This window comes from Macaca fascicularis, chromosome 3 (assembly GCF_037993035.2).
Source record: "Macaca fascicularis isolate 582-1 chromosome 3, T2T-MFA8v1.1".
Lineage (NCBI taxonomy): Eukaryota > Metazoa > Chordata > Mammalia > Primates > Cercopithecidae > Macaca > Macaca fascicularis.
This window is the reverse complement of record NC_088377.1, coordinates 118,971,021-118,985,148: the sequence shown is the minus strand read 5'-3', so window position 1 is coordinate 118,985,148 and position 14,128 is coordinate 118,971,021. Positions and strand designations below refer to the sequence as shown.

General features: G+C 38.2%; 1 protein-coding gene across 1 annotated transcript in view; it reads right to left on the bottom strand.

Annotated features, from left to right (window-relative positions):
• THSD7A (thrombospondin type 1 domain containing 7A) overlaps nucleotides 1-14,128 on the bottom strand; it is a 789,627-nt gene that overhangs the window by 40,552 nt on the left and 734,947 nt on the right. The window contains exons 15-18 of the mRNA XM_005550102.5: nucleotides 13,683-13,688; nucleotides 11,875-12,008; nucleotides 4,896-5,049; nucleotides 100-244 (exon numbers count right to left, since the gene is read on the bottom strand). Coding sequence (XP_005550159.2) covers nucleotides 100-244; nucleotides 4,896-5,049; nucleotides 11,875-12,008; nucleotides 13,683-13,688 — 439 coding nt within the window. The remainder of the gene's footprint in view (nucleotides 1-99; nucleotides 245-4,895; nucleotides 5,050-11,874; nucleotides 12,009-13,682; nucleotides 13,689-14,128) is intronic.

Sequence of the window (14,128 nt, the reverse complement as noted above, 5' to 3'; positions counted from 1 at the left end):
GGCACACAGATAGAGATGAACTATACTGACAGGAACACTTCAGAGCTGACAGACACAAGATTTGGACTTAACTCTGTGATCAGATGACGATCCATGTACCTGTTACATTATAATCATAGTGGTAGCAGTTTTTGTTCAGGTTGCAGGGTTCTTTCTCAACAGCATTAGGGCAAGATCTTCCTTCATCAGCTGGTTGTCTGATGGGATCAGCTGACCTTTGCCGGAAACTGCTTTGATTGCAAGGCTTAAAAAGAACAGTACAAATTCTCAGAAAAGTGAATACTCAGCTACACAACTGGTATATTAGAGACAGCACTGGAGCAGGAGTTAGAACATTTGGACCACTGGCTAACTCAGAAAAGTCAGTCAACCTCATTATGCCTCAGTTGTTCAATGTATAAAATGAAGCTGTTGAATGAGATTTTGATGTACCATCTAGCTGTAAGATGCCATGTGTCCAATGCTAATACATCACCTCACACCTATACACACACACACATATGGTGGTCATGTTAATTATTATAGAAAGCTATTACATATATATACATATAAAGTTATATGTGTATTATTATATATATAATTATATGTTTGTGGATTATGTATAGTCTTTTGGGCCTTAAAAGACATTTTAAGAATAACTTTAAATGACTTGGTGTTAGTGACTTTCCTTTTCCTGATGTACATGTATATATGCATATAAACAATTCTAATTCTGAATTCTAATTTTAATCCTTAATTTAGAATTGAGAAAAAAAAATAAAGTTCTAAGACCTGCAACTGACCAAATGGACCCCCTCTTGGCCATAGGGACCACAGAGAAACCTTGAAAACTGAGTTCTCGGCCTTTAGGCTTTCTTCCCTAAGGGTTATACAGAAACAAGCCCTTTGGAAACACTCACTCTATACCTGATCAACCAATTGTCTTGAAACTGCCTTTGCAAAAATTATAACAGTAAGAAAATTATGGCAGTAAAAGAGATCTGATCTAACCCAACCTCATCTCGCTTTTCTCTTAGTTATTCCTGGGTTTTTGGGCTGAGCTAATTTCAAGAAACATTTAGTTTATAGTTTAATTAACAGGCTTTTCCCCAAACTCAAGTGACTTTGTAAAGCTAATGAAAGGCCATCAGGCTGGGAGAGGAGAGGAACCTGAATTCTGCTAAGGTGTAGACATAAATGATTGCTAGCTACTCCTGCAGATGTTACCACTACAGTAGATTGGCTTTTTGAGATATCTTTTCTGTTTTTTTTTTTTGCATGTCTAACACCCAGGGCTCTACCTGAACCGCCAACCTAGTTCCTGTGGCCCCACCCAGAAGAATTCAGCCCGCAGGAGGACAGTTTGACTCCCTGTGATTTCATCTCTGCCCCAACCAATCAGCAGCAAGCACCCATTACCTGGCAGCCCCACCCCTTTCCCCCAAACTGCCTTTGAAAAACCCCTACCTAGGAGCCTTAGATGAGATTGATTTGAGTACTAACTCCATCTTCCATGTGGCATGGCTGGCCTTATGTCTATTAAACTCTTTCTTTACTGCAGTACCCTGGTCTTTATTCATGCAGCAGGCAGGAAGAACCCCTTGGGTGGTTAGAGCCTGACACTGCCTCTTCCTTTTATGGTTGCAACAAAACAGCCAACCAGCATTTCTTCCTAAAAAGAAACCACTGATCAAGGAGTGGTTCTGGGCAGTCCATGGAGGATGTACAGTAAGGGTTTCTGTGACCTCTGTTTCACCTTTTGACATTAGAGCACTGAAAACCCCACCCTTGGATCATGCTAATGCCACCATTTTTGGTACATGGGACACATGAGGGGGCATAAAGCTCAACTGTACATGCGTACTTTTCTCTTTTTATAAATATTCATGACTCCTCATATAGCTTATTAAATATGTATATTTGGCCACCCTGCTCAACACAAATTACTGTTCCCTTTGCCATTCCCTAGAAGTGTCTATTTCTGGCTTCTGGCTGGCAGCTATGATTCCCAGCCTGTCAGGATGGCCACCCTGCAGGCTGCAACCCTTTATGAGATATAAAGCTCTCCTTTCCAAATTTATGAACCTTGTCATTCTTCAGTTGACAACATCTAAAAAGATTGGCTTGCCATTCATCTACTGGTACAGTCTTCTGAAAACAGTTGGTTTCTAAGAATGGTAAGAAACCAGGAACAAGCCTCCATGGACTTTTTAAGGCCTAAAATAATTGCTTCCTCCTCCCCTGCTTCCATTGAACTTTGGTCACACCACTGGAATAACACTATCTGTCTTGACATAATGTGTATTATATAAAGGTCTTGTTCCTTTCTACAGTGCACTAGGAGAAGACTTACGTTTTAGAGAGCAGTATATTTTCCCTACCTAACACAGTTACTGATAGACAGTAAAAGCTTAATTGGTATCTGTTTAATGAAGGCCTGAGGGAAGAAACAAGGTGAGTTAAAGGTAAAATATGTCAAATGAAATTTAGCTTGAATGTAAGCTGTCCACTTACATTCAAGTTCATCCTAAAGGTTTCTTCGCACATAGTGAACTGTACCCTATTTGGATGTGTAAACAGACCGTAACCTACTCTTGTGCAATCACTGAGTTTCAAATGTGGCCGATTGTTCAAATCGTGTTCAAATATGACAAATGCAAAGGAAGGTTTTTAAAATATCTCAGGATCTCATACACCCTATGCAAAAGGGAAGGGTAAGCCTGGAGGCTGTCTTGCAACATTCTCTTCCACTTGAATAGCTATTGCTAGCATTGTGCCAGATTCCCACGGGAAAGGTAAACGGCCTCAGGCATCATGAATGACTGATCCCATAGATGATTCACAGGTAAATTCCTTCATGGCCTCCCACAAACAAGGACATACCAATTGTAACTTTAGGTCTACAGTCTAAGTCTAACTCCTAAAACTCAAGTCTGATTCCACACTGATACTATCAATCACAAGTGTATTTTCCCAGGTTCAGAACAAAAACAAGAGGAGATCAGTCATTCTTCCATCTACCCAGAGATGTCTGCATAATTGATTCTTCCTCTATTACCTTTTTCTCTTCAAACATTCACCTTACCTTATATAAAATGTAGATTATGGGGCACTAACTAGTCTCACAGGAATATAACTATTTGCCTTAATGCCTACCTGCCTCTCTTCCTACGTGCCTCCCCCCATTTAAGGGAATGTGTAAACATAAAACATCTTAAACACCTCTTCAGAAAACCTCCTTGCTTTTTCCCAGATGTGTCCTAAAGCTGGCTTATTAAACTTCGATTGATTGGGACTTGTGCCTTAGTTACTCATTCTGTTTATCACAAACGTCAAAGTGTAATCAATCTAGCTGTTGCTGAACCTCACTTCTGTACATCATTTTCTGTATGTCACTTATCTGCTTCTGCCCAATAATCTTTTCCAACCACGTGTCAGTGCTGGAGCCTCTCTGAACCTGTTCTGGTTTGGGAGGCTGCCCAATTCTTGAATGGTTCTTTGCTCAATTAAACTGTTAAATTTAATTTTTCTAACGTTTTTCTTTAAAGAAATAAAAAGCCCAGGAATCACAGTTTATTCACCTCATTGAATTTTATTCTTATCCAAACATTCCTATTGGCAAACTCTCAGGAACACAAAATATGCTTCACAAACTCTCTTTTATAAATAATAGAACCTCAATAATTCTTCTAAGATGGCTATCCTTGATCATTTAATATAGAAACCTACTGGACAAAGTTCCAGTTTAGTGGTTCCTTTTATTAAAATCCCTATTAATAAGTTTAAGAAGGGGCCTGGGTTCAATATTTCCTATTATAAAAATGGAAAATTTTTGTAATATAATATCTGGCAAAAAAATCTCACTATTATAGACAGTGTAGCATGTAGCCCAATTATTTGATGTAACTTCAAATCTGATGCTATGAAATTAGGACAGAAAATCAATTGTATATCCTTGTGAAACAGTTGATTACTACAGTTTAACTTGCATTCCAGTCAACTGCCATCTTTGTTTTATTCCTGCTATATCAGTTGTCTGCTAATCAGTATCTTTAACACTGAAATGGAATATCAATTTCTCCTTGGAAAATATGCACCATAAAGTCTTCTTTGAAATGGTTTTATATCGTATTTCAACAAAATAATTCCATATGTTATTTTTTCCCATGCTTTTGATGCTGTTTTTGAAATGTACAGTTTTACAAAGGTGCCCATGGGTAAGCCAAATATCCTACATAAGCAGCCAGTTCTGTTTCAAATGACTCTCTTCCCAGAGTCTCGTGGATGAGCCCCTACTGGCTGTTGAAACGCAGAAGCTTTTGTGTGATTTGAAACTCTCAGCTGGCTTTCCAGGCCCAAAGAGACACAGAGTCAGTGTGTAAAGAGAAATTCATTGGTGTACAGCTTTCTTCTTCTACTTAGTTTCTTACCCAGTATCTTTTGCTTTTTAGTGTTAATACCCCTGCTGCTGTATTCCCACTGTGTGAGAGATTATTCCTACCATTTAAATAAAAGGTATGGGCAAAAAGCAATGGATGACAATAACTGGACACCATTAAAGTACCTTTACTTCATTCATTTTCCCTTTTACCTGGAGGGAATCATTATCACCACTGCAGTTTTTAACATGCTGTGTATTTATAAGGCAAACTGAAGGCCTTTTGTGCTGGGTTAGGATGATGGGTTGAGTAAAGCTTGCAAGAGGTGGAGCTGTTCTAGTGTGAGAGGAAACATTACAAACTTTAAATAGCACAGTCATAGAATGATGTGGCCGAGAAAACACACCTTGCTTTGGTAAATATGCAAACAAACAAATTTTACATTGAAGTTATTATATTTTTTACATAATGTCTTTAAAGCTTCAGTGGCAAATAATTAAATAAACTCTACATTAATAAAAAGGTTAATCATCTTACCAAAACACATCGGGTCCATGGACCCCATTCAGATATCACACAGTCCTCAGGGCATGGTAATTTGCACACTCTAGAGCCCAGGGGCATCTCTTCCGGGTCACAGAGGTAATCCTCTACATGTTCAGAAGGGCCATCTGCTGTATTCTGCATGCATCTAAAAAAGAACATAAACATATTCTAGAAAATATACATACCTTCTCGAAGTGAAGAAAACAAGACAATTAGAATGACCAACCCACAGGACAGATGGTTCTCCTTAAGACATCGTTATGGGGGTGGGGAGTAGGAAGCTTTGTTATCTAATGAAATTCTCCAGAAATGAAGACTTAAAAGGATCTTTGCCTCTCCTAAATATCTGTAGGGCTTCTGCATGATTCAAAAATGTGTTTTGCATTCATGAGTCTTTGAATATAAGAGCCATTGTGTGTATGTAAACTCTGCATGTTATAAAAGATTCTTCTGAAAGCAGAGGGTCATTTATACACATGTGAGGCAGAAACTAATGAGGAATTGTCCAAAGAGCTTCATAGAGGGCTTACAATTTGGCATATTATGCATTTATTCTTCTCAAGAAAATGATGGATTTCATAGAGAAAGTAGAGTTAGTTGATTTATATGTGATGAAAGACCAGGCACACTGAAATCTCTAAGTGGGAGATTTCATTGTTTGTGAAAACAACTAGAGGCATTTATCAATTCATTTTGTCATTTTAAAAGTAATTTTCAGTAAAGATACTGAAACGAAAGTGAGAAGTGAAAAGACAATTATAACAGGTATAGCATAGGTTCTCTAAATATGGTTATTTGGATTTTCCTACTACTTGACTTAAAAAAATTGTTAGTTTGTGTTCCATTTTATTCTCCTGTAAGCAGTCATGAAGGGCTCCTTATTCATCTTTTGGGAATCTAATTAACATGGCTAGTATCAGACTTCACTTTTACCATAGTAAATAATCTCTCTGGGCACTTAAATATTATAGCAGGAGAGAAAACCTTTCTCTCTCATGCATAACTTGGAAAAGGTCAGCCAACTTAATGGATTCAGGAAGAGAACTGCATTTCAGGAGTTAAAAAGGAAGGCTTGAACTCTCAAGTCTCTCAAACCTAGTGTCATGTATTAAAATATCAGTTGAATTAAATTGCCAGTGATACCTGGCATCCCAACTTTTCTCAGGGATTTACAATCAGCAGGAACATTCACAAATCTACTCTACAGAGTCCCCTTGCTATGCAATGTTGCTGAACTTAAGAGGAATGTCCTTTCCCTGTGGGATACATTCAAACACTGGAAAGCTGTGTTGTTGGTCATGTCTTAATGGGCCTGTAGCCTGAAAAAATATGCAAATACCTATGCATTTTTTTTTTGTATACTGGATACATACATAAAAAGCAATCACAAAAATATGCAAATTAGATATTGATATGATTTCATTGTTGAAAAAATAAATTATGAATATTTTTGGGAGAATTTGAGTTTCCCAGGAAAAATTTCTACCTTCAATATCATTTTAAAAATGTTCTGTTGACAGCAGCTTAGAGATGACATGTTGCAGACAGGGCATTTCAGTGCTCAAAAGTTGGATTTGCTCCTAAGAATAGATTACATTTGGGTAGGTACTGTCACTATATGCAAAGATCAACTTGTAGAATTACCTATTGATCCAGAGTTAAGAACAGATATCCAACACTCTATTAGGCAGTTATGTACATAAATCTTTATTTTCAAAGATTTCTCTTGATATGATTTGGCTCTGTGTCCCCACCCAAATCTCCTGTTGAATTGGAATTCTCAGTGTTACGGGAGGGCCCTGGTGGGAGGTCACTGGATCATGGGGGTGGATGGTCCCTTTGCTGTTCTCATGACAGTGAGTTCTCATGAGATATGATAGTTTAAAAGTATGCAGCACCTCCCCCTTTGCTTTTTCTCTCTTGCCACCAAGTGAAGATGTGCTTTCTTCCCCTTCACCCTTATGCCATGATTGTAAGTCTCCTCATGCCTCCCCAGAAACAGAAGCCTATACAATCCACAGAACCATGAGCTGATTAAACCTCTTTTCTTTATAAATTACCCCATCTCAGGTAGTTCTTTATAGCAGTGTGAAAACAGACTAATACAGAAAATTGGTACAAGAGAAGTGTAGCATTGCTATAAAGATACCTGAAAAAGTGGAAGCAGCTATGGAACTGGGTAATGGACAGAGGTCGGAACTGTTTGGAGGGATCAGAAGAAGACACGAAGATGAGGGAAAGTTTGGAACTTCCTAAAGACTTGTTGAATGGTTGTGACCAAAATGCTGATAGAAATATGGATGGTGAAATCCAGGCTGAGGTGTTCTCAGATGGAGATGACAAGCTTATTGGGAAGTGGAATAAAGCTCACTTTTGCTATATTTTAGCAAAGAGATGGGTGGCATTGTACCCCTGCTCTAGAGATCTGTGGAACTTTGAACTTGAGAGAGATGATTTAGGGTATCTGGTGAAAGAAATTTCTAAGCAGCAAAACATTCAAGATATGGCCTGGCTGCTTCTAAAAGCCTAACTTATTTGGATAAACAAGTAAATGACTCCAAACTGGAACTTACATTTAAAAAGGAAGAAGAGCACAAAGTTTAGAAAATTTGCAGCCCAGGCATGTGGTAGAAAAGAAAAACCCATTTTCTTGGAAGGAATTCAAGCCAGATGCAGGAATTTGTGTAAGAGGAGCCAGATGTTAGTAGCCAAGACAATGGAGAAAATGTCCCCAAGATGTTTCAGACACCTTCATGACAGCCACTCCCATCACAGGCCCAGAGGCCTAGGAGGGAAATTTTGTTTTGTGGGCCAGGCTCATGGTTCCACTGCTCTGTGCAGCCTCAGGACATGGCACCTTGCAACCCAGTCTCTCCAGCTCCAGCCATGGCTAAAAGGGGCCAAGGTACAGCTCAGGCTATTGAATTAGAGGATGCAAGTCCCAAAACCTTTATGGCTTCTACATGGTGTTAAGCCTGTGGGTGCACAAAAGCTAAGAGTTCAGGCTCAGGAGCCTCTACCTGGATTTCAGAGGATGTATGGAAATGCATGGATGTCCTGGCAGAAGTCTGCTGCAGGGGTAGAGCCTTCACTAGTAGGGCAGTGTGAAGTGGTGATGTTGGGTTGGGTTCCCCCACCGACAGAGTCCCCAATGGGGCACTGTCTAGTGGAACTGTAGAAGTAGGGCCACAGTCCTCCAGACCCCAGAATGACAGATGGACTGACAGTTTGCACTGTGCACCTGGAAAAGCTATAGACACTCAATGCCAGCTCATGAAAGCAGCCTTGGGGACTGTACCCTGCAGAGCCACAGGGGTCGAGCTGCCCAAGGCCTTGGGAACACACCCCTGTGTCATTGTGGCCTAGATGTGAGACACAGAGTCAAAGGAGATTATTTTGAAGCTTTAAAATTTAATGACTGACCTGCTGGGTTCTGGACTTGCATGGGGCCTGAAACCTCTTTGTTTTGGCCAATATCTCCCATTTGGAATGGAGGAATTGTATCTTGGAGGTAACTAACTTGTTTTAGATTTTACAGGTTCATAGGCAGAGGGGACTTGCCTTGTCTCAAATGAGATTTTGGATTTGAAATTTTGAGTTAATGCTAGAATGAGTTAAGGCTTTGGGGAACTGTTGGGAAGGTATGGTTGTGTTTTGAAATATGAGAAGTACATGAGATTTGGGAAGGGCCAGGGTGGAATGATATGATTTGGCTCTATGCCCCCACCCAAATCTCATGTTGGGGGAGGGACCTGGTAGGGGGTGATTGGATCATAGGGCAGATTTTCCCCTTGCTGTTCTCATGATAGTGAATGAGTTCTCATGAGATCTGGTTGTTTGTAACGTGTGTGGCACTTCCCCCTTCACCCTTTCTCTCTCCTGCTGCCATGTGAAGACGTGCTTGCTTCTCCTTCACCGTTTTGTCGTGATTGTAAGTTTCCTGAAGGCTCCTTAGCCATGTCTCCTGTACTGCCTGTGGAACTGTGAGTCAATTAAACCTCTTTTCTTTATAAATTAGTCTCAGGAAGTTCTGTATAGCACTGTGAGAACAGACGAATACATCTCTCTTCCTTTTATTTTTTGTTATACAAGTAATATACTCATTTAAGAAAATAAGAATAAAAATTTCCACAATTTCATCAGAGATAACCACTCCTAACAGGCTATATTAATAGACTATTACTTTAAATATATATTTTCATTTTACAAAATAGAAGCAAATTTTTCCTATTCGTACCATTTAAAAAATCTACAATATATTATGATCATCTTCTTGTCATTAACTATGTTTCTAAGATATATTTTAATGTCTACATTTGAATTCCATTGCTTAAATGTGCCACAATTGCTAAAATGTTCCTGTTGTAGCATTCAGGCTACTTACAGGTTTATTTTTGTTATTTTGCATTAAAAATTTTTATAATCACCCTAGAATACAGAATAAATATTTGGATCAAGTTTTAAGCCCAAAGGAAGGGACTTTAAATTCCTTTGCTTTCTTCAAATTCTTGGTCTTTCTTTCAAGGAGCAAGAATTATACCGTGAGAAAACTGAACTATATTAGAGATACATGGTGTAGAAACAAGTTGTAGGCAAAGGGTGAAGTTAGAAGCCCATCATAGGTGTGGTAAAGAGACTGTATTTTCTGCATAGATTTAAAAAGCAACAATAACTAAATCTGTCTGTTTTTTATTATCACTATGTGCTGGCAATTCTAGAAAAAGTCAGTGAAAAAAATATCCTTCCCTACCAAGGCAAACCACTTCTACCACCACTCCTTGATAGGCTATAACATCCTTAAAGAGGAAGAGTGTAATTGAATAAATTTAAACTTCCTTTTTTATAGACCCATCTATCCTGAAAATGTCACCCAACACTTGCATTGAAGCAGGACATTTTGACCTTCATTAGCAGAGGATAATTTAAGGGAGGTGTACTACTCAATCAGTAACAAACAGAAACATCATTACATGATTAGAGATGGCAATCAATACTGACCTCTTTTCTCTATTTGCATTGAAGTTGTTTACTAAAAAAATAAATTGATCTGAAAAGTTACTTTGTTTAGAATGTGTTTGGAAATGTTAAGAGTATCTATTTACAAAGCAAAAAAAAAAAAAAAAAAAAAAAAGTAACATGTACACAGACAGTGGAAGGGAAAGCTGAAGAAAACCACCCAGTAGTTCTTTTATTATAAATTTTTTTTTGTTTGAGATGGAGTCTTGCTCTGTGGCCAGGCTGGAGGGCAGTGGCACCATCTCAGCTCACTGCAACCTCCACCTCCGGGATTCAAACAATTCTCCTGCCTCAGCCTCCTGAGTAGCTAGGACTACAGGTGTGCGCCACCATGCGCAGCTAATTTTTGTATTTTTAGTAGACATGGGGTTTCACCATGTTGGCCAGGATGATCTTGATTTCTTGATCATGTGATCTGCCTTCCTCGGCCTCCCAAAGTGCTGGGATTACGGGCATGAACTGCTGCACCCGGCCTATAATTTTTTTTTTACTAATGAAACAACAAACCTGATCAAAGTCTTAATGTAATATTTTTTAATTTTGAAGAAAAAAATAATTTGAAAGGAGAATAGTGGAAAACAGAATCTCTTCTTTTTTCTGTGTCCCTATCTACTCATTACCTCTCTACATCTTCCCCATTTCCAGTCTACCTATATTAAGGTCCTCAGAGAAAAAATAAATTGAGAGTTCAGATGGGCTTTTGAAAAAAGAAATATAAAACTTTTTATTAGACATAAATTATATATAGGCTCATATCAAAGGTTTTATATGGTAAAACAAATATTAACTTGTTCTGCTTTCCTACTGAAGTAGATTAAAACATATCAATCTTAAATGCATGAAAGGTTAGGTTATGGGTAAGAATGAACTTCTTCATAACTTGGGTTGCTGTGTGCTGGATATTCTTATACTTGTCTTTCCTGGGTGTTACTGAGAAGGGTTAGAAGAAACCAGTGTATTTAAAAAGAGTGGAGGGAGACGTGGGTTTGAATTCCAATGCTGCCACTTTAATAGATGGGTGTTCTTGGTACATTATTTAGTACTTGAGAATCTAATCTACAAAATGGAGGTGATAAAACCTCATGCACTTGTTTGACAGAGTTCTAGAGCCCTTAAGGATCATGTGATAAATGCTGTATGGAAAATTTAATGAGTATCAATCTAGTGTTAGGCAGTAGGGAATTCTTATGAATATGGTGGGTTCTCTGTTTTAAGAAATTTATAGTTTTATTACAGGGATAGACATGAAGAGGGGTCTTTTCAATACAGTGAGGAGTATATGGAGTGTAATAGAACAACCCTGTCCAATGGAACTTTCTGCCATGACGAAAAAATACTCTATGTCTGTGCTGTCCAACAGATAGCTGCCAGCCACATGTGGCTATGGAGCACTGAGGCATGGCTAGTGTGACTGGGGAGATGAATTTTTAATTTAATTTAATCTTAATTTGTTTAAATTTAAATTGAGTTAGTGCGGCTAGTGGCTACCCTATTGACCAGTGTAGCTACAGAAGAACAAGTGACAGGCAGGAACTAGCTGGGGGTTTCAGAGAAAGCTCCCTGGATAACAGGATAGTATTCAGTTAGCCAGTTTGATACAAAAGAGCAAGAGTTTAAAACAGATTATTTTAAAAATGAACTTGGACATATATTTGGCCTTTAAGCAAAAAAGTTATTGGGGTTGAAAATCTGCATTAGTTCAGATTGAATACGCTGTTCCTTCTCTTTAAGGGTATTTGAAGTGAAGCTTCCTAAATCAGAAGGCCAGAATAGAATAAACTGCTGCTTGAAGCAGATTCTCCTAGAGTTTTCCATGAACACAGATTCCCTAAAAGCAAAACTGCAGACAATTTTATCCAGAAGACTGGGGAGGAGTGAACAGTTGTGTTGGCACATGTGCAATTGGGAGATGGTTTTGTGTCTTGCTTCTCTGTGTAATTAGGCTTTGTCTTACCTCACTTTTCGGGTTTGCACACCCTCTCCACAGTTCTCCCGCATATTCACAAAAGTCACCTTGCAGATGCTCCAGGGCTCTGTGACCCATAGGTACTGATTGCAGTCACTGTGGCATGGGACAACCTCATACACCTGAAACACACATGACTCTCAGCAATCTCAGGGAATCTGGTAAGAGTGAGCAAGAAGACTTCCACACCATAACAACAATCATTCCACTGTTAAGCTACTTCCTTTCCCCTCCTTTATGGCTTATTATTCTAACATTGCAATAGAGAGAACTCAAGAGTTCTAGCAGTAAAGGATAGGGCTAACCATGTTGTATTCTGTTGCTCTGCTATTACGCTGCAGGTGTGAATCCGATCAACTGGATCACATTAGAAAGGTTACATATTTTCCTGTGCTGACCCTTAACACACTGTATTGTAACTTTCTGGACCATCTGTGTAATTTACAGTTTCGTGTGACTTCAATACTAGCCCAGGGTGCTCACATGTTAGGTACTCAACAGGGATTTGCAGAATGATTGAATGAACAATGAATTGATGAATTAAATATGTATAAAACATAGCTGTTTTCCAAATAAATACAATTTGACCTATTTTCCAGATAAGTATAAATCATGGTGAGAATTTACATTTTTGGTGTGTATCATATGGGAAACTAAATTAAAAAGATAAACAATATGAAATAAAGCCATCTTAAAATGAATCCTCAATCATTTAAGGATTGGAAGCAGAGTCTGATATTGGTCTACAACCCCAAGCAGTGAGGGCCACATGAAACAAAACAATTTTTCTCTGCTCCAGGGTCCATAAAGCCTTTCAGTCCCACATTTGGGGTGGTGTGCTTGGTTTCAGGGTTTTTAGTACAATGAACCAATTATGTTCTTTTTTCAACGAGAAGAATGACTAAATAAAGGAAATAAATGACGCTTAATCCACTGCAACCAAGCTGACTCAGGCATTAAATACAATTCTTTGAAAGTATTTTTCTAATCTATGATAGTACAACTCTATTCCTTATTTTATACACACACACACACTTCTTGAAGAGACAGAGAGAGAGAGAGAGAGAGAGAAGAGAGAAACTAGCTTTTTACGGGATGAATTCTAGAAAAGATAGACTTAAATAGCCCTTTGGAGCCATTCTTTTGTGCCAATTTTAGTGCACTAAAAACCTAAGTAAAATGAATAAAGTGGACCTGTCTCAAAGAAGAATGAAAAATGCACTGTTGGAGTCAAATTCTGCAATGATTGCCATAAGTGATTACATTCACATTTAGGTGCTGTATTAAAATAGAACTAAATAGCACAGGATAAAACATTACCCTACAACTCATGGTGAAAAGAAAAACCGAAGGAGAAATGCTGTTCTTCCTAATCCTTTGATGGCTTTTATTTTAATCGCCTGTATTGAAGTGAATACCGATCAGTTCAGAACAATCTCCAACCCACCCATTTTCAGTCCACTTGCACTTTTTCCTTCTCCCTCTGAAAAGCACAAGACCATTAATAACGGGTGTCACTGCCTATCAAGATTAGCGAAGTGAAACTTGTTCTTCCCAACTCTTGTTCACCTCAGTCCTTAATATTACAATGAGGGATATGAAATACAGGAACACAGGTAACTATGATATAAAAGAAAAAGAAAACAGCTATAGAAAAAATTCTTTAATGGAAAATGTGATATTTTCTCCCTGTAAAACATAAAAGACAAGGCAAGAAGAGAAATGTGTTCTCAGAAACCAGGAAATTTTAGAAAAGAAGCATTCTATTAAGAACCATGAGTTTTAAGAGTTCTTACCTGTGCCTGGAGTGGTGTTCAACAGGAATGATGAAAAAGGAAACAAGATAAAACGTCAGTATGCTATGAGAAGAACTCGTGGTAAGTTTCAAGTATTATTACTTAAATGTAAAAACCTACTTTTTTGGTAAAATACTAGAACATTTTTCTTAGGTCATAGGAGATAATACACAACTACTTATTATTGTTGAAAAGTAAGACACACAAATGAGTATTGTAAATAGCAGAGCCAATGAAAAAATTAGATGGGCAGGATGGAGCAATCTTGGAAAACGGAGTTGACCTCAAAATACATAGCATGGGAAATTGATATATAATGCAAATAACTTGTGATCCAACTTGTCAATGGACTATTGTCTATCAGTATATTTGTAGCTTGATCTAGCCATTGATTTACCTTAATTAGTTCAGCTGTTTTGTAGAAAATGAGGATTTGAGTACTTCCT